Source organism: Streptopelia decaocto (genome assembly GCF_964273445.1).
Source record: "Streptopelia decaocto genome assembly, chromosome: 8".
NCBI classification, from domain to species: Eukaryota; Metazoa; Chordata; class Aves; order Columbiformes; family Columbidae; genus Streptopelia; species Streptopelia decaocto.
This window is the reverse complement of record NC_138662.1, coordinates 2,510,871-2,531,797: the sequence shown is the minus strand read 5'-3', so window position 1 is coordinate 2,531,797 and position 20,927 is coordinate 2,510,871. Positions and strand designations below refer to the sequence as shown.

The window sequence follows — 20,927 nt, the reverse complement described above, 5'->3', positions numbered from 1 at the left end:
AGCGCAGCTCCAAGAAGGGTCACTGCCACCCCAAGTGTCCCCAGGCAAACAGCGCAGAGGTGGGTGACGCTCAAGAGCAGCCTCGCTCGCTGCTGCACCTGCTGAAAGCTGCCGCGGCCTCAGCGAGCAGGTTGTGAGGGGTGTTCTGTGGGCTCTGTTTGTATTCTCAGATGCTAATGAAACAAACTCGAGGTTGTTTCAACAAACCTCCTTCAAGTTGAAATGAGAAGGAAGAAAAGAGCTCAGTAACCAAGACGACAGCTCTCTGCATTCAACAGCACGACCGTCATTGCCCCAGGTTTGGGAAGACACAGGAATGTCATCCCCTGGAGGACAGTTGAACTTGGATTTACCCCTGGAAGAGACAAAGTCCAGCTCCCACTGCAGTAACTCTCCCTATGGATGCAAACTAGAAAGGGACTGGAAGGGTAAAGCACGCTTCCAGGACAACAAAATGAACTAGAAACCAGAAGCATAAAGAAGCATAAGAAGCATAAAGAACGTTCACTGCCTCTTCTGTGGTTTTGTCTACAGCCCACACTTGTGGGAATAAAGTAGTACCAAAAGGGTATTTCAATTAGTAACTCGAAATCACATATACATATATATATATATATATATTTTCAAGTCAGTTGTGACATCAAACAGTTTTCATATTTCACAGAATCACAGAATGTCAGGGATTGGAAGAGACCTCAGAAGATCATCTAGTTCAATCCCCCTGGCAGAGCAGGATCACCTAGTTGATGATAAGATATTTCAGATTGAGACTGCTTATTAAAATCTAATAACCCAAATCAGGCATTACCTATATCTGCACTCCTTAACAAAGAACAGCAATGAAAGCTACAAGTGAGATATTGCTCTGCCTGGAGAAATGTGGTGGCTCTAAGGAGGTACACAACAGGAGGTCACAAAGCCAACTTTGAAACAGTAATTTGCTGAAATTGAGTTCAGATCCTTGAAAGTTCTCAGGGCTTCATTTCCTGACTGAAGCATATAATCTGGACTCCTCTAATGCACCAGCTGTCTTAGGAGAGTCAAACACCTGCAATTCACTGTGATCATTTGGTAGCAAAGCCCAAACAGGCCAGTTCCCCTAACTAGAGATCGGCCTACATCCCTGGTTTTGTGAAGACACTCCGCCTCTCAAGAGCAACCATGCTGCTGGGGTATGGCTCGCAATAGATCCACAACAGCCCTCATCGAACAGGGACTATTTTTGGTGAGATGTGAACTCACCGTGTGCTGGAGCTCCGTGCTGGGACTTGGGGTGCGCTGGACCAGCTCCGGCCCCGGAGCCCCGAGCCCAGCCTGGGCCATAGAATCAGAGAATCATTTCAGTTGGAAGAGACTCCCAGAATCATTGAGTTCAACCATAGCCCAACCCAGCTCTAGCACTAAACCATGTCCCTAACAACCTCCTCTAAACGCCTTTTAAACCCCTCCAGGGCTGGTGACTCCAGCACTGCCCTGGGCAGCCTGTTCCAATGCCCCACAGCCCTTTGGGGAAGAAATTGTTCCCCACATCCAACCTCAACCTCCCCTGGCGCAACTTGAGGCCGTTTCCTCTGCTCCTGGCGCTTGTTCCTGGGGAGCAGAGCCCGACCCCCCTGGCTCCAAGCTCCTTTCAGGCAGTTCAGAGATCAGAAGGTCTCCCCTCAGCTCCTGTTCTCCAGCTGAACCCCCCAGGTCCCTCAGCCGCTCCCATCACACTTGTGCTCCAGCCCCTCACCAGCTCCGTTCCCTTCTCTCAACTCGCTCCAGCACCTCAATGTCCTTTTCTTACGATGAGGCAGAGCTGCTGCTGCTCCCAGGTACCAACAGCCTCGGACAGAAGGAGACAGGCCAGCGACCAGGGTGAAAAATCTGCAGGGAATCCCTTCTAACACCATCAGACATTCCCTTGTCAACATCCTGAACAGTCTCGCTTGTCCCTAACCAAGCTAAAACAAGTCTAATGTTTTAGTATTTCCATAAACCACCTAGAAAAGGTGATAAACTTCTCAACAATTTTCTCCCTGGTCAAGTCTTTTTCGCTGTTGTCACTTTTATTTTTTAAACATCCTTCTGTTAATCAGTGATAAAACTGCACTTTTACCTGCTGTTATGTCCCTTTGCAAGTCCACGTTAACTCTGCCTCATTAGAAATGTCCACAAACCACATCTTTTCAATAATCACAAGTTTCTGATGTTAATTAAAGCCTGCCCTCTTCTGTTACAGGTCTGTCAAAGACTCATTTATTTTCTTACTCATATTTCTTACTCTTATACTAAAGGCCTATTTTACCGTTTCCCTCCAGGACAGTGTTCCGGGCAGGTTTAACTGCACCGTACTGCACCAGCAGGCCAGGAGCAAATTTCTGCAACTTCAGCGCTAGATACCACAAATCGGTAAGGCTTAAAAGAATTTACAATTAAAATAATGTTGACAAAACGTTGAAGTTAATACAGTTATTAAAGATTAGAGGTCTACTACTGACTTAATTTGGCCATAACTAATTTATATGTAAGGCACGAGATAAAAACTTGGGCTAAATTTATACTTGCAGCATTAGTGGCCTATTTTCACAAGATGCCGCACCTCCTGGATGGGGAAAGTGCTTAGTTTACACTACTCAATCCTATTGAGATACAATCATCTCAAAATCACTGGCTTAGAGCCCCATCACTACTCCAAACAATTTTAATGAGGTCAATCCCGAAGGAGTTATCTATCTAAATTAATTATACCTATGATATTACTTTATGAGTAGCAGAGGCATACGAAAGATTTTGCTTATTATGGAAGTGGTACTTCTTTACAGAAAATCCCATGGAATAGAGGCAAAGGCTATAATATCATATGGAAGCTTTATGGAGGCTGGATTAATATATATATATGTATATATATTTTCCCTTTACAAGTTCCAGCACGGTTCCTGCTGCCAAACCAGGATCACTCAGCATTCCCAATTAAAAGTTGTTATTTTCTAATCTAGCAGCAACATTTTCTAGTAACACTTCACATCCAACACACTGACTTGCACACAGTTGCACAAATTGCAAGTGTCTGCAGTGCAAAATTTATCTAAATGAAGTTGCTGTGTATAACTTGCATGAAACTAAAGGTGGTGGTGAGAAAGAAGGATCAAGTGAAAAGAGATGGAAAGCAAGGACAGAGCTGTGGGAGATCAGTCCGGGCATAACCCCAGCTGCTGCCATATCACAGGCTGTATTTCTGCTTTCCAACAGACAAACTGAAGGTTACAACAGGAGCAGGACTCAAGCAGCCCAGATTTTCTTTCAGCAGCCTTGTTTACCACTTAGCAGGGCAGAATTAATAACTTTCTGATGACTTAATAAAATTACTTCATATATACTAGGACTAAATGATGACATTTCCTTCCCTTTTCACAGTTGTACTTGAGACAGTGTGTTACATCTAGCTTGGACTCTATAGAAATAAACAGATGTGCGACATGGCAATTGGATCTTTGTCAAATAATGACTACATGCTGCTTCCAGAGATTTCCTTTGTCTCATGACGCTTATCTTAGAGCTACAAGAGGCTTTGAAAAGCCAAAAGCTCTGCAGGGTCAGTTGTTCTGAATGTATTTATGCCACACCAGCCTCTTCCTTGCAGGACACGCTTTGGAGGCAGCACGTGTTGTATACCAGTTGTATACCAGTCATCCGCAAGATACTGTATTGTTCCAGTCGCACTCAAAAGTGCACGATCTGTGCCTCTTAGAGGGCCACTGACCTATATTTCTGTAAAGCAATTAAAAAAAAATAAATCTTTGGCCATATAACAGTAACACACTGCCCTCTTTCTATAAGAAAGGATTATTTTCCTAAGAACTGTTTCCATAAACCACACTAAAATTATACTGTATAAAAATCTACATGTAGGCAAAACTGGCAGCAGCAAAATAGAAGAGTCTCTGCATCACACAAAAAGCAGTGTTCATGGACCCCAGGCCAGTTTTTCCATCCACAAGAGTTTTTGTCTAATTTCCTCTGAACTCCAATGGTTGAGACATAGATACGATCAAACAGCTCTGTTAGAATAACCACAGAACATACATAGCCATTATTAAGACACAGAAAGGACAAGTCTCCATTCTAGATTCTGCATTTTAGGGCAAAATACCATGACAGCAGAAGTGGCAGTGCCCTATTCTGCGAAGTAGTTGGCAGTGCCTGTGCTGACAGGCCGATCTATATTGCCTGGTAGCCATCAGCTGTCCCAACTAATACCTGCTATTTTCATATTGGCCACACAACTGTAACACTAAGAACTTCCTTGGATATTCTAAAAACCAGATCTAAAAACCAGTAATTTATCACAGAATCCCAGAATGTCAGGGGTTGGAAGGGACCTGGAAAGCTCATCCCGTGCAATCCCCCCATGGAGCAGGAACACCCAGATGAGGTTACACAGGAAGGTGTCCAGGCGGGTTGGAATGTCTGCACAGAAGGAGACTCCACAACCCCCCTGGGCAGCCTGGGCCAGGCTCTGCCACCCTCACCAGGAACAAGTTTCTTCTCATCTTTAAGTGGAACCTCTTGTGTTCCAGTTTGCACCCATTGCCCCTTGTCCTATCACTGGTTGTCACCAAGAAGAGCCTGGCTCCATCCTCCTGACACTCCCCCTTTCCATATTGATCCCCAGGAATGAGTCCCCCCTCAGTCTCCTCTTGTCCAGCTCCAGAGCCCCAGCTCCCTCAGCCTTTCCTCACACGGGAGATGCTCCACTCCCTGCAGCATCTTGGTGGCTGCGCTGGACTCTCTCCAGCAGTTCCCTGTCCTGCTGGAACTGAGGGGCCACAACTGGACACAATATTCCAGGTGTGGTCTCCCCAGGGCAGAGCAGAGGGGCAGGAGAACCTCTCTGACCTACTGACCACCCCCTTCTAACCCACCCCAGGTACCATTGGCCTTCCTGGGTACAGGGGCACAGTGCTGGCAGGTTATCAGGTTCAAATCAGCCATCTTTTCAATCTCCTTTCAGGATTTCCCCTTCAGACCTGGCTACGTAAGCACCGCTCGGGCCGGTGCCAGTCTGACACAGCACAGGTGTCCGTGGGTCAGGGAAATGCCAACTGTCCCGGGTTTCTCCCATCTGCTTCACTTTTAGAGCAGCAGACACCTCCCTCTGGGCAACCAAATACTAAGAAGTAGCAGGGGTTAACGAGTTAGCTATGCTCACTAATTAAATAGAGGGAGAGAATACCATGCAATGTCAGTTATAAAAATCTGATAGCCTTCTTCATCTGCAGGTGATCCGTTGGCCATTATGGGGAGAGAAACTTGATATGTTATGACCTCAAACTTACTTCACCTAAAAAAAACCTAAACTTGAAAAACAAAATATGGGTGGAAAAAAAAATAATGGATCCTGATAGTCACAAGGGCATCAACAGCACAGCCACGTTATTTCCGACACCACAGGCTCATCCCCAGCTGGCACTTCGTGCTGTGCCCGAGCGATGTTTGTCACAAGCCACATTCTTAAAACCTACCATATGTGCCTTGAAAAACAATCTCAGGGTGCAGTTCTGAGTTGATTTATCAGCACAGAAGCACTAGGTGAAACAAAGGAATTACCCCCCAAGCACATTACAGTACTGCTTTGAAGCATACTGTGGTACATGCTCTTTCCTATTTTCAAAAAATGCCACCAAATCTTGCTGGGACAGGTTGCCAAGGGTCACCTACTTAATGGAAGCCGTGCCAAGCAGGGGCGAAACAAAGCGATCTCCCTGCTTCTGCGTCCTAACTTCACACTGCACTCAGCAGGAAAAAACAAACCAACCAAACAAACCAACCTCCCACCTCTTTAATTAATTTGCAAAGTAACTTCAAGCCATTGTTTCACTCATTAGAGCGTTTCCAGCTACTTCGCCAACTGTGCATTTTGTTTTTACATCCGTTAAAAGATTACAGCTGCATACAGGAGACTTGTTCCCTCCAGTGCTCTTGCCAGTCAGAAACCATGAGCAGAATAAAGGTCGCAATGAAGGTTGTGAGGAGCCACGACTGAAGAGGAAGACTCATCCTGCTATTACAGCACCCATACGTACCCAGCAATTTAATTAGAACAATGAAAAGATCCCCAAGCGAGCGTGTTACAGCTTAATTCCCAAACAATACAGTATTGGGGAATCTTAACTAATTGAAACTCTGAGAATCATATTTAGAGTTTTATAATGTCAAAAGAATAAGAATTTATTTTAATATTTCTTTAAAATCTGAAAATATGCAGTGTTCAAATGGTGACTTTCAGTGCACCCGCTTTCAGTATTAATTCGTTTTTGGACACGGAGTTTCTAGGCAGCAGCCACGACAGCAAGAGAAACGCTGTTGTTAACATCTTTCCTCTGAATATATCAGCGCACAACAACAAAAGAGAAATCACGAGCAGATGCCTCCTTGAATACGTGCAAAGCACACCAACCGAATTTCCGCAACCGTTCGTCTTCTTCGGAACGGATTTTTATTGTGTTTCAAATGGCTAAAAATGACAGTATTTTTGTAAAAATACTCAGCTCTCATAGCTCTACAATGAAAATAAAAAGGTGGGAAGAGAACAGCTGCCTGCAACGCGCAGCTATCGCACCGCAGTGCCGCCTCCGAACCTCCCGCACCGCACAAAAGGCAGGGTTTACAAAATAAATACAACAAGACTATTCACACTGTGACCCTTCTCATTCTTTCAACACCTTAACGGACAAGAAATCCAGTCCTGCACGCTAAACGTGATGCCTTCAAGAAGCGAGCTCAGCACTGCTTTGCTTTTGGAAATGGAGCTTTACCAATGTGCAAACAGCCACTTTTACATTTGGAGCACGTTTAGCTGCTGATTTCCAGCCAGGCTGCTCTCTTCAGATATAACTCTTGCAGTTTGTTTTAGCATTATTTAAATACGCCTCTGTATGCACAGTTTAAAAAGCCAGCAATGAATCAAGGAATATCTTCTATGCGCTGCTGTGGGCTATTATTGGAGCATTACACCTGGGCTCAGAAAGGACAGGAAAATCCACAGGTATTCGGCTCTGCAAAACCCCTTTGTGCTCAGAGCCTTTTCCATTAGAAGCTGAGGATTGCCACAGGAACAAGGAGAAATGGGGGAGAAACATCTTTATCCCCAGAGCCTTACACTGAAAGCCTCATCACACTGCTGCCTTACACCCAAGTTCAGTGCTGATAAACACATGGATTCCTATGAGCTTTCAGGGCAAGAAAAGACGATGTACAAATGCACCAGCCTCCTGCAGCCTTTCCCGTGCAACATACGGGAATAGCAGTAAGTGGTACACAAGGCTGAAACATAAAGCCACCCACAAATCCCTGGCACAGAAGCTTTCTAGCAGTGCTTACTATATTCTGCAATGAAGAAATGACATTTTTTTGTTCGCTGAAGAATAAACATGTCAGGGCTGGTTGGTTAGTTTTTTAGGTTTAATCTGAGAGCATGGGTGAGCTTCGCAGGCCATAAACTTAGTGAAAGAAATTATTTACGGGATTTGACTGGAGCATGAGGGTTGTTAGAGTCACTTGAGACTCCAGAAAACCAAACTCATGACCGATTCCGCCAACGTCAGGCACGACAAAACTGACAGGTCTTTATAGGTCTCCGTGCTGGGTAGCCTTTTTCTCTAGGGTTAAAAACAAAGGAACAAACAAAACCCCAGGACAAACAATTGTGTGTCTGTGTTCAACACAGACCTGAAAATCCCAGCATCATCCACAGGAAAGAGAGGGAGAATCCCCCGCGCACAGCAGGGCCAGGTCACTGCACGGTGTGCATTATCCTTCACATTGACACACACTTTCTTGATAAAGCCTATTAGACAATAATGCAGAACAAGAAAGTTTCTTCGGAACAAACCTCAAAAAAACAGCTTCCATTTTATAGACTCTGAGGAATAAAATTACTCATACACTGCTGATAACTTTTTAAAACATACTATTTAGTCCATATTCTATTTTACCATATCACATCAGCTATTTTTCTTCACAGGTAAAAGCACACACGTTAAAATCTATTTCCTTCTTTAGTTTACATAATCAGAACAGCTTTACTTCCCTGGGAAAGAGTCGCTCACTTGTTTTTCAGCTTCTCTCTGCGAGGCACAGCCACCTCATGACTTCACAGCCAAATCACGCTATGAAATCTGTTTGGGTGCCACTAAACACAGGAGAGATGAAAGCAGATTAAAAAGGAATGGCAATTAGCAATTACTCAGGAGCAATTACTCCTTCATTGCCTCCTCCAGGACACAGGAGCTGCTGAGCTAGCTAATGTCAGCACTAAAACCCATCATCCGTAACCACCCTGCCGGCCTGTCTCAACAGGCCAGAGTTAGATAAGTCACCCAAAAACGTCAAAACCGCTTGTGTCTGCTGCAGCAGCTCCAGGTGCACCCAGTGTCACTGCTCCTTCCCAAACCAACTCAATGCTTCCGTGCAAGTGTCCTAACAAGACACAAAAGGAACGACGGCACCTTGAACACGCAGTCTTGAATGCATTTCCAACCGACACGGGTCTGCCTGGTTTCAAGGTGCCTCCGGTGCCCTCGACCATCCTCCTCCTGCCACTACTAACGACTGACCAGATTCTTCCAAAAAAGCCCCAGCAACTCCATGTGCTATCAAATAGCTACAAAACAGCAGATAAAGCCTTTTGCAGCCAGCCCTGACAAGCAGGTCTCCCTCAAAAATAAATCAGAGATTCAGCGTCAGATTATTTCCTTCCTGACTGTTTCTTTTTCTTGTCTTTTAAACTTTTAGTTTTGACAGGAGGAGCCCTCTGCCTCACCAGAGGACACATAATCAAGCATTTTCCACATCCTTCCTCTTTTCTGTGTCCAATCCAGAACGATTGCAATGGAAGTAAATTTTCCTGTTCCCCCCAGACACCTTGCAAGTCCATTCTTTTGATAGGCAATAATATGGGACTTCCAAAATACAGACTATAAAGACTACATCTGCCTACAAACATTCTCTATAACAAGATGGAGAAGAGCCACAGTATTTTTTTCCTTCCTCAGCAGTCAGAACAAACAAAGGGAGGAATTTCCACTATGTCTCTGTGGTATAAAGCAGTAGATTGTATTCCACCTTCATCCTCAGTGTGTTCAGACGACAGCACCATTCTTCACAGCACGGGCTCCTCGGACTAAATCAACATCAGATTTTTACCATACAGCAGCCTAAAACTAAGCACAGCAACAGGGACTGGGGAATACCACGCTGCTTATCCTGCTCACTAGCTTACAACAGCCACAACATGTTCTCCTTGATTCCTCTTGAGCAACGCTTGCAAAATGAATATGCTATAAATCATCACAGGAGGCCTGTGTGTTTCCTCCTGTTTCCACTTACCTGGACAACAATGGTGAAGTAGCAACTCTGAACTTGTGCCACTTCCTACTGCATCGTATGAGAGAAAAGCCAAGTTCCTTAAGAGGGTCATGCTGGCTTGGCTTTTTTGTGGGCCAGGAGAAGGTTGATATGTCTATTCACACATCCTGTCTCACTGTTCCCTACTACTTATAAGACAAACGAAATCAAAATGCAATATACAAATAGGCATCTTCAGAGGAAAAGAATCCCATACCACACATGGTCAATTGGTGCAGACATTTTCATTTCAAAACTAAAGCTTTCAGGCCATTTCTTTTCCTCTTCCATACCTCTTCACCTCACCATAATTTATCAGCAGCAGAACAAACAGCTAGGCTAAAAAAGGGAAGGAAAGAAGAATGCATGTACCGAGATGCTGCTTAATCTCGTTATCAATGATCTGGATGAGAGGATCGAGTGCACCCTCGGTAAGTTTGGAGATGACACCAAGCTGGGTGTGAGTGTTGACGTGCTGGAGGGTGGGAAGGCCATACAGAGAGATCTGGACCAGCTGGATTGATGGCCTGAAGCCAATTGCTTGAGGGTCAACAAAGGCAAGTGCCGGGTCCTGCACTTGGGTCACAACAACCCCATGAACACTCCAGGCTGGGGAAGAGCAGCTGGAAAGTCCCCAGTGGAAAAGGACCTGGGGATGTTGGTGACAGTGGCTGAACATGAGCCAGTGTGTGCCCAGGTGGCCAAATGGCCACCAGCATCCTGGCTGGTACCAGCACTGGTGTGGCCAGCAGGCCCAGGGCAGTGACCGTCCCTGTGCTGGCACTGGGGAGGCCAAACCACAAATCCTGGGGGCAGTTTTGGGCCCCTCACACCAAGAAAGGCCTTGAGGTGCTGGAGCGAGTTAAGGGAACGGAGCTGGTGAGGGGCTGGAGCACAAGTGTGATGGGAGCGGCTGAGGGACCTGGGGGGTTCAGCTGGAGAACAGGAGCTGAGGGGAGACCTTCTGATCTCTGAACTGCCTGAAAGGAGCTTGGAGCCAGGGGGGGTCGGGCTCTGCTCCCCAGGAACAAGCGCCAGGAGCAGAGGAAACGGCCTCAAGTTGCGCCAGGGGAGGTTGTGGTTGGATGTGGGGAACAATTTCTTCCCCAAAGGGCTGTGGGGCATTGGAACAGGCTACCCAGGGCAGTGCTGGAGTCACCAGCCCTGGAGGGTTGGACAGACACACAGATGAGGTTCTCAGGACATGGGGCAGTGCCAGAGTGAGGTTATGGTTGGACTCAATGACCTTAAAGGACTTTTCCAAACAAAATGATTCTATGAGATGACACAAAGCGACATTCAGATAAACTCCTAACTACAAGATTCCATTTATTTATCACATTAAGTTTCGATTTTTATTTTTCTCTGAGTTCAGTTTCCAATCCAAGTTTCAAATCAGTCTCATCCAGTTAATTATCATCAGCCTTTATTTCTAATGAAGTAACTAAGTGCATCTTACCACATTTAGCAGAAGAGACCTTAAAGTCTTAAAAAAAAAGTCTTCACAAGAAAACTGACATCGCGCACTTTCCGTCTTCCTGCACTGTTCAGTTCTCACTGGGGTCCATCTCTCACGTTTGCACACAAGCGTGTGCGGGTGACGTGGAAGGACAAAGCACAAGAAAAAACACACCCACGCCCTAGAACCTTTCAAACAGACAGCTCGTCTGAGGGCTGTGTAAAGCAAAACGCAGTTCCAAGTAAAGGTGGCTGAAAAGTGTCAGTATCTAGAAGGAAAAATTGCCTTCAGCTGCAGCAATGCAGGGAGCAGGATGGAAACCTGCCCGTCAGCAAGCTTAGCTTTTGAGTGGCGTTTGGGATCCATTACGGACACGATGCTGCCTCTGGGGTGGAGAGCTTTTCTTTAAGCTGTTCTTAAAGGTTAGAAATATAGACAAGATTTGTGTGTGTATGCTTGCAGGGACGGGTTCCTTCATGTGGCCTGATTCCAGCTCTGTTATCCCACAGCCAGGACCCATAGAATTATAGGAGGGCTTGAGTGGCCCATTCGATCACCTCTGACAATTTGCCCTACAAATCTTCTCTGTTGTACCTTAAAGACAGGATGTGTTGAACTCCCACATCTCCACAGCAGTAACCCACGTTTCCCCGTGAATTTTACCACCACATATTTGTTACTATGTCCTAAAGAAATTAAATCAGACACTCCTGATTTTCAGCTGTGGTGACATAGAGTATGTTGAGATTAACACGTGGGCTCTTAGGTGACCCCAACTCCTGGCAGGGGAGCCCAGGCAATTATCTCCCGGTCAGACAAGACTTGTACCCAGCACTTCAAAGGAAGGTGCAAGAAAGTTTATGAGTAATAATTGCGGATTGTTTACCACATCATGTGCAGTTCACAGTCTCTCTAACTTTTACCCAGTTTAAATTTGAGCAATGGTTTGAGCTCTCAAAACAATCTTTTCTGCATCAGTGCCACAGAGACTCTTGCTGAGCTACAGATTTCATAAGTAATTAAACTTTTAAAGTCAATTTTTCAGTGATTATTTCCCCTCAGAAACAGACAGAACAATAAAAGGTCAAAGATACTTTGAGGTAGTAAATTAAGCAACCTATGAAAAAAGTAAAACACATCACTTTCTGGAGAGAAAACACATGACTATGAATTTTACTGCTAGACCTTTTGTGCAATTCAGTGTTTTGTCAGAACCACTGTGGGCACAACAGGTAGGTTCAGTGGCTGCAACCAGAAAGCTGGATTTACTGGACTGTTGAATTACAGCTTCGGTTGGATGTAATACCTTGCTGAAGTCTCAGAGAGACAACCCATCTTAGCAGCTGCCAGCAGTATTAAGCAGATACCAATCAGCTCAAGAATCTTCCTTATTTTGGTTACACAGCACAAGAAAACATAACCACAATATAAACCGTGGTGCACACTGTGCACCTTCACTTACCTCCTTCAGTTCCTGTGCAACAGAATTAAGGCGTTCATTTTCAGACTGGGTGTTGGCAAGGACGTTTCTGAGCTGCTTCAGTTCTGTCTGCAACTCCATCACTTTCTTCATGTAGTACTCTTCCTTGGTGGCCGATTCCTGAATCAAGGTCTCCTCTCTGCTCTCTCCATCTGCTGCTACCTTCTTGTGGTTGGTGTGGGCCTGCCCAAAAGCCTAGGAGAGTCAGAAAACAAAGCTTTTACTAGGAAACTCAGAATTTTGCATATGTAACTTCCATTGTAAACAGCTGAGAGTATTTACCCTCATATTTCTTTGATGCAAAACAATGCAACTCTTTCCTACACCCTCCTCTTCTGGCATCAGGCCTTTAAATACTGTCAAGTGGTGATCATGGGGCTCTTTAAAGTGTAGCACCCAAACAATGTTTTGTGATACATGGGATATTTATGTAGAACCTCATATAAACACTTGTGAGAGGGAAAAAGAAGGTATCAGTTTGAGTTTGCTGTTAAAGTGAGATTTTGGTTTTCAACAAGACAACTGCAAGATGACCAGACACTTCTGCACATGCATATTCTCTATAGTGGGATCAGTCTCCTGCAAAAATTGAATCGCTGCGAAGAGATTGAGTATAAACAGCCTGTTCCATTTCTCAGGCTGGGAGCACACTCACTCTTCCTCATCCAGCCATACCAAGGAACATTATCACCACCCTCAGCTGCTGGTGGCTGGAGATCACTGCCCCCTTAACCCCGCTGACCCCAGCGAGGTCAGCAGGGCGGCTCCGGAGCCCGGTTAAGCCGGCGTGGGTCACTCTGGCTGAAGTGGGTCAGCGATGCTCACCCGGCCAGCTCTGCCACCTGCGCTCCCAGACGGCATCTCGGCAGCGCCGCTAAGGGACTTAGAGGCAGCTCACACATCTGACCTCTTCAGCGGAGCGTGCTCCCGATCAGGCCTCTCATTCACCCTTTTACCTCCTCCTGCTTCTTTTTGGGGGTTCTCATTCTGCTTAATGCTCTACCAGGCGACGCGCCGAGCTGCAGCGCTTTTCAAGACAGGAGCACCAGCCCATATTGACACCCCAGCTGCTGCATAGCAGTATTTAAGAAACCCATCAATGGCTTTCACTAATAGATGTTATAAAGCAAAGAGTTTAACATTTTACATAGGTATATATTAGTAACACACAGCCTGGCAGATGGACCCAAGTCAATGAGATTAATGAACGCAAGCTTTTAAGTGCTGCATGTGCCCGCACTGCAACCCAGCCCAGGATGTATTTGGAGCTTTCAGGTGCCACAGCATCTTTTGGGATGCCAGCGTCCATAGGGCAGATTTTCATAGCCAACATTAATACCAGGAGTGAAGCCAGGTCAAGGACAGATCAGCATCTCACAAAACTCCTTGTCTAGTCATGTGTTGCGTTTTTCAATTAATCATCTTTTGCTAGCTCTTCAAAAATATACTGTCAACGCAGAGGAAAAATCTGCTTTGAAGAGAAGCAGATTGCAGTATTTTATTACCTCTGCATGTTAGACCAGATGCAGTAATTATTGAACAGAGCTGAAACATGATTGAATGTGCTAGCCCTGCCTACAGTTAAAGACATCCACATATTGCTCCTATCAGCCTACATTTTATTTCAGATAAGCAATTCAGAGATACAGGAGAGAAATATGCATTGAAGAAATTCTAGCCAGGTTCACTGAGATGACCCAAGGGAAATTAAAAAGTGTCACATTTCAGACAGAAAGTAAAGCACCATCTGTGTAAGTCCTTGTCAAATGAGTTTCAACAAAGCAGCTTAAGAGCCTAATACCTAAGATCGCCATAAATGTTAAAGGGATAGCAAAAAAATGCAAGCTTCTCAAACACACTGGCTTGTTTTTCCGTAAAAAACCCCTAAGATCCCCTTTTCTAGAGTTGCATTTATTACAAATCTGACACAGAGAAAGGGACCCTGGGCATCCGTTTCCCCAGTGAAGCGGCACCGTGTTCTGGTAGCGGGACATGCCAAGCCCCATCTGATCCGCCAGTCCACGTGGGATTCAATCCAGGAACTCGGGAACACCGCTAAGGGAGAAACTCTTGACAATAACAACTATTCACTCTTAAAACTTTTGACGTAGATGCTAGGCCTTTCTTTAGCAACCAAAAGGAAAATGCCATCATTTTGCAGAAATCACTACTGACAGTGAGTATCTGAACACAGAAATTGGCATAGCAGATGAGACTGGGTTTTTTAATCCAATATCCTGTCCCCTACAGAGGCTAATGCCAGACGCTTCAGAGAAAGGTGCAAGAAAGCTCATAATCTCCCACAACTGGTGATTGTCTCAAGCCTTGAAGCAGAATGCTTAATGTAAATTTGGAAGAGCTACCAACATTTAGCTATCCATGTAAAATAACCCCTTATTTTTCATGGTTTTATGCATTTTTGGTCTTAATGAAATTCTACAGAAATAAATTCTGTATTTTAAATCATACTCTCACATGACCGTTTTTTGTCAGTTTACAAGTTTCCCACATTTCCATAAAAGAGAATGCATTTCTGTTCAGAGACTTGAAGGTGTGTCGTTATTCCATGATCCTTGGTCGATCACCCACTGTTTTTCAAGACTTCCATCGCACCCTTCTATTCCCTGCTGAAGATGAGGTGATGTTCAGAAAACTATCACTGCTTTCCATGCCATAAGACAGTTGGTCTCTTTTTAGAAAGTGCCTTTTCTTATGGCTTGTCTCAACTCACAGAATCCCAGAATGTCAGGGGTTGGAAGGGCCCTGGAAAGCTCATCCAGTGCAATCCCCCCATGGAGCAGGAACACCCAGATGAGGTTACACAGGAAGGTGTCCAGGCGGGTTGGAATGTCTGCACAGAAGGAGACTCCACAACCTCCCTGGGCAGCCTGGGCCAGGCTCTGCCACCCTCACCAGGAACAAGTTTCTTCTCACATTTAAGTGGAACCTCCTGTGTTCCAGTTTGAACCCATTGCCCCTTGTCCTATCATTGGCTGTCACCAGAAGAGCCTGGCTCCATCCTCCTGACACTCCCCCTTTCCATATTGATCCCCAGGAATGAGTCCCCCCTCAGTCTCCTCTCGTCCAGCTCCAGAGCCCCAGCTCCCTCAGCCTTTCCTCACACGGGAGATGCTCCACTCCCTTCAGCATCTTGGTGGCTGCGCTGGACTCTCTCCAGCAGTTCCCTGTCCTGCTGGAACTGAGGGGCCACAACTGGACACAAGATTCCAGGTGTGGTCTCCCCAGGGCAGAGTAGAGGGGCAGGAGAACCTCTCTGACCTACTGACCACCCCCTTCTAACCCACCCCAGGTACCATTGGTCTTCCTGGCCACAAGGGCCCAGTGCTGGCTCATGGTCATCCTGCTGTCCCCAGGACCCCCAGCTCCCTTTCCCCTACTAGCCCAAGCACAGGGATCTGCAGAGCTCAGCTCACAGTGAACAGCTATGGGCCCGGGCTCGGGGAGCAGCCCTGCCGAGGATGCTGCTGCTCTCGGGAAGATCCAGCAGAAACCCGGCCATTCGCTTGAAGGTGTTACTGTCAGGGCTCGGAAAGCTGGGGACAGAACTGATACTGACTGGACTCTGACACTAAACAGAACACGGGAAATTTTCTTCCGCGACATGGTCATCAGGACAGGCAGCCTGGAACAATCCTGTCTGGGTGGATTTATAAGGGAACATTTTAAAAGCACCTCAATTCTAACCAAGTTTTATTCTCTTGTACATACTTAGAAATGACCTTATACACTCATGTTACAAGCCATTTTTGTAACTGTAACAGCCTGTGTGGAACAGGAAATTTAACTTTAACAAAATTGTGTAAAATTACAGGGCAATGCAATTACTTTCCATGGCTACAGCCCAGGCCTGTTTTAAACCAAGCTATTAAAAGGAAAACTGACTTTTTACCCATAATCCTTTATTTAGCCAGAAGCCCAGCATCTACTCATCCACTTTTCCTTTAACACTATCTAAAACACAGAAATAGAAGCCAAATCCTCTATTTCTAGCTACGAAGGTACCAAAACGGTGAAGAAAACTGTTCACAGTTCTATCAGAATGATACTCTTAGGAGTATAATCTCTTCACAAAATAAATGAGCTTCTGACAACTCATTAGCACACACCTTGCTGGACACGAGGGCTGCAAAGTTTCGTGTTCTGCTGCTTGTTGAGGTATTGAGTACTTCTCTAACAAGATTAAGATTTCGAACCTGTTTTCAAAGAGTTTCTTCACATGCAGATGTTCACTGATCACATTAAATGCAAAGAATCTCTGAGACACACACTTCTTGGCGAGTTTTGAATGCTGCGATTCTCTCAGAATAGCTGCTGTGATATGGGAGATGCAAAGACTGATCTCGGTCATGCTCAAAAGCAAGACTCTAGGCCTTGTGGAAACTGGGAATAGTGCTGCTTTGTTTGCCTCTTTCTTTGATCTGTCACTCCAGACCTCTACTTGGCCAAAAGCAGGTCCTAAAAGCAATGAAATTCACCCAAAGTATGCTGGTTATGCTTCCATATTTGCTTTTTATCCGGGGTGCAAGTCGAGACACGCACTGAAACACAGCAAGAACGCAACGGCAGAGAAAAAGCCTCAGAGCTGCTTAAAGCAGATGGACTGACAAGAAAAGTGCCACAACCCACCCCCAGAGACCTTCCAGAGGAACAGGCAGCAGAAATAACATTTCCCTCTTACCCAGTCAAAATGATGAGGAGCTTCCTGTGTCATGAAAGAACACACCCAAGAAAGCTGAAAAATGTTTCAGTGAAGGAGTTTCATAAGTTGCTTACACTGTCATCTAAAACGGAACTAAAACGGTCTCCATTTAAAGACACAGAGAGCAGAGAAACACAACTGCTTATGCGTGATTTTAAAGATGACGAGGAAGGAAAATCTTGAATGGGCCCAGGGCTCCACCACACAAATCAGCTTCTGGACAGTGACAAATACCGTGCGTTCCTCCAAACTTACTCTTCATTCGATATTGTGAGGATTTTATCACGCAAGAAAAATTAAACAGGAACTGAAGGGTTTTGCTGAACTGAGGCCTAAGACCACGGAAATGTAACTTCTGCTTCCTGTATTAAACAGCATAAGGTATTACTGAGGATATCTATAATATTCAGCTTTTAAAAGACATGTTCACCAAATTTTTGTGAGGTAAAAAAAATTAGGGAACACAAGCTAATATAAAAGCACCTCTGTATCACTCTCTAATTGCTGGATCTCTGCGATGTTACCCAAGTCTTTGCACTTACAAGTTACAATTTACATCCCAATAAATTAAACAATAATCCTAGTAACATGCAGAGGGGAGGTGGGGGGAGAAAGAGTACTTGGGCTTGCAACAAACATGAAAAACATTATATATATATATATACACACACACCTTGCACAAATAATATTTAGCTGGTGTAATTCTTCAGCCTGAACCAAACCAAAATGATCTTTTTAAAGAAAAAGTTACCCTTTTTTTTCCCCTTTTCTCCTTTGCTCGGCTTATCTCACATTCTTTGGTTGCTATGACAGAAACAGTTGAGAATTAATAGAAGAAAAACCCAACCCAAGGAATCAGAAACGAAGGTCAGATCTTCAAAGAGATGCAGGTACTTAGTAACCAGTTCATAGGTAGCCTAGAGCCAAGTACTGGGAACCCCATAGAGTTTGCTAATGCCCCTTGATACCCCCACCATTTAGTCCCTTTTAAACCAGGTGTCTGCTGTTTCACCACAGCTGACCTGAGTACACAGTTTATTCTTTGATAAACTAAAACTCTCTCATACTGATTATTGGCCCCAGTCACTGAGGAGTCACTAAACACCCATTTCAGCAGCAGCAGGGGAAAGCAGCATTAAACTATTAGTGATTTTAACGTCTATTCTGTAATTGCTTAAAATTTGCATTTACATATACTCATGAAGTGAAAGCACTGCAAATTTGAGTACATCCCTCTTAGTCTATAAAAGTCCTAACAAGGGCACGTAATAAACCCCCCATATAACAGCAAATTGCTTTTAACGCGTTGAAATGAATGCTAGCCAAGGATATTTTCAACCTAAGTGGCTTTAATGCTGCGCTCAAGTTGCATCATCTGACTGAAAAACAGCAGGGAGGAGGGAGCCGGTGTGCCCAGCATCACCACCCAGCACCCCTGGGTGCTGCACGGATACAGCTCTTTAATACACCCCCCTGTGCAACCCTGAGAGACAGCCTCTATTCCTTAGCACGTCAAGAACACCAAACCTTTCTTCAATAAACACATGTTTTGGGAGTTTCTAAAATCTTCCTCTCCATGTGCTGGTAGAGAGGACAGACACATCAATGAACCGAGGCAGCGGCACATCTTGCAGCGAACGGCACTTCTGCCAAATTTTCATCACGCGCATCAGTTCGGTTTCCTTAAAATGAAAACAGTTCAAGGGCAAAGAGAAAAGAAGGATAAAGAAAAACTCAGGTAAATAATCAGTTTTTTCCTTGAGCACAGCTCCTGCTCGCTCGCAGCCCTTGGAGCACACAGATTTCCAAACGGGTGAAAATAGACACCAAGAAGAGTCTAAACAATGGGCTTTGGGTTTTTTGGTATTAATGAAAACCATGCAAAACCTTGCACTTCAAAAACCTTTATTGGTTCACAAACACATATTTCAGTGGGATTTAGCTACAAAAAGCCTCCGAAGGAAAGGTGATCTTGTGCGCAACAGCATCACAACGGAGAGAGCAAGTCAGAAGCAGGACCAGCAGGGAAACGGTGCCATCCGCCTTGTCTTGGACCTGTGCACCTGGTTAGAACTGAGGGCATACAGCCCACCTTCCTTAGGAGATAAAGAGGCACCTACGTGCCCCTTAACAATTTGCTGCCCAAAGCAACTTGCCTGTGGCATTGCCAGTCCAGAACTACAGTTGCTGGGGCCAATAGAGTTCACTAATCCTGACTAAAAGGGTTCACACTAATACTGACTGCAAATACAGGATGTAAAAGAGGCGTCACTGATTGTATAATAGCTGCTTTTTTATCTGTAGACATATGGAAGAAACAGGAAAATAAGATTCTGGGCACAACGCTAGGAGCAGAGGACAGACACCAGCTTTACAGCGGCAATATACAGAGAAACAGTTAATAAACAAGACTGTGTCAAAGACTCCTGCCATGGTCCCCAAGATATATCAGACAGCAAAACAAAACACCCAACCCGAAGCCTTCACATACTGATTAGGATCATGGACTTCAAAGGAGTCCATGACAAATGACATCACCTGAAACTGCTGGGGACAGGACAAACAACACTGTCCTTTTAGGATTCATACACTTTTTAAAAATGTTGGGTAACTGGATGCCTTTGCTATCATATCTCATTTCCCTTCTTTTAGAATTGCATGATAGTCCCGATGCCTGGCCCCGGCATCCCACCCTAAGGGCAGGGTGCTACCTCCAGCAATCCTGGTTTTTCAAAAAACCTTCATGGACATGCATTACAAACAGCACAACCATCCAGCACCTACAAGCTCCAACTTGCTTTAGACACAACAAAACTCCAGTATTGCAGTTTTCAAGATTATGCACTTTAGAGGCTAAGACTTAATTTCCCTACCCTATAGAGCCTAAATGCAGGTGTGCCCAACCTTCCTTTGTTCCCCAAACTGCTCTGTCTCAGACTTCTTTGTACTGTAGGTTATTTTGCTATCTTAAGGGGTCATATTGCTTTATTCGCATAAATATGGAGCTAGGAAAGCAGATATAATTACCTGCTTTTTGCTTACCACAGATTCCCAGATAGCATTAAGGTTTGGTATACAAGCTCTGCATAAGATCGACAACATATAAAAATCATTAAAACTCTTGGAGACATTTCTTGCTATTGATATTGAATTTTGAGGATGTTTCCTTGCTTATTCCACAAATGTGGTATGATAACAAAAAAGCAAAGAGAGATTTAAAAGATAGAGGTCCGAGATCAATTCTTCAATCATGCCGGTTATCTTTCACTGCAAAGAAATGAGGGAAAATACAACTGCTAATGCAATGGAGAAGAAAAAGAAATGCTAGCTTTGAGTGAATGTTTAACCACAAATCCTTCAGCTGAAGGAGAGTCAAGATGTTAGTAAAGTATTTGCAGTAAAGCAATTAACATTTTATACCTAGCCTGGAATGAAAGCTATGTGTACTTCTGGAGCGACGACAAATTTGCTTTTACACACTAACAACATCTGAGTGTAGAAGCAAAGGTCAAGACATTTTGGAAAAGTTGAAGTCCAGGCACTGGAGCTTAAGATTGTCTCTAATTGTCAGGGATTGCTGCCTTGTGCTGGTGGCATCGCTCTGCAACTGCCAGATGCCTTTTTCAGATGTTGGTCACTGTCAGAAACACGCTGGACTGAAGAGGTGACAGATCTGATTCAATATGGGAATGTATTTGTACTCCCTTACCCCTTCCCACACTCAGCAGCAACCCTGCCCTTAAAATCTCATACACCAGTGCCATGCAAAAAGTTAAAGGAAAAGAAAAAAAGGCACAAGAAAGGGTGTGAGGAGGAGAAATTGTTGTCATTAATATTTACAGATATATAAAGGGGGAGTGTCAGGAGGATGGAGCCAG

The 20,927-nt window shown here is 44.7% G+C and overlaps 1 protein-coding gene across 2 annotated transcripts in view; it reads right to left on the bottom strand.

Moving 5' to 3' along the window:
- The window catches only part of BICD2 (BICD cargo adaptor 2), a 90,365-nt gene that overhangs the window by 29,502 nt on the left and 39,936 nt on the right, over positions 1-20,927 (bottom strand). For both annotated transcript variants that reach the window (XM_082060109.1, XM_082060110.1), the window contains exon 2: positions 12,312-12,524. In XM_082060109.1, the coding sequence (XP_081916235.1) occupies positions 12,312-12,524 (213 nt within the window). The remainder of the gene's footprint in view (positions 1-12,311; positions 12,525-20,927) is intronic.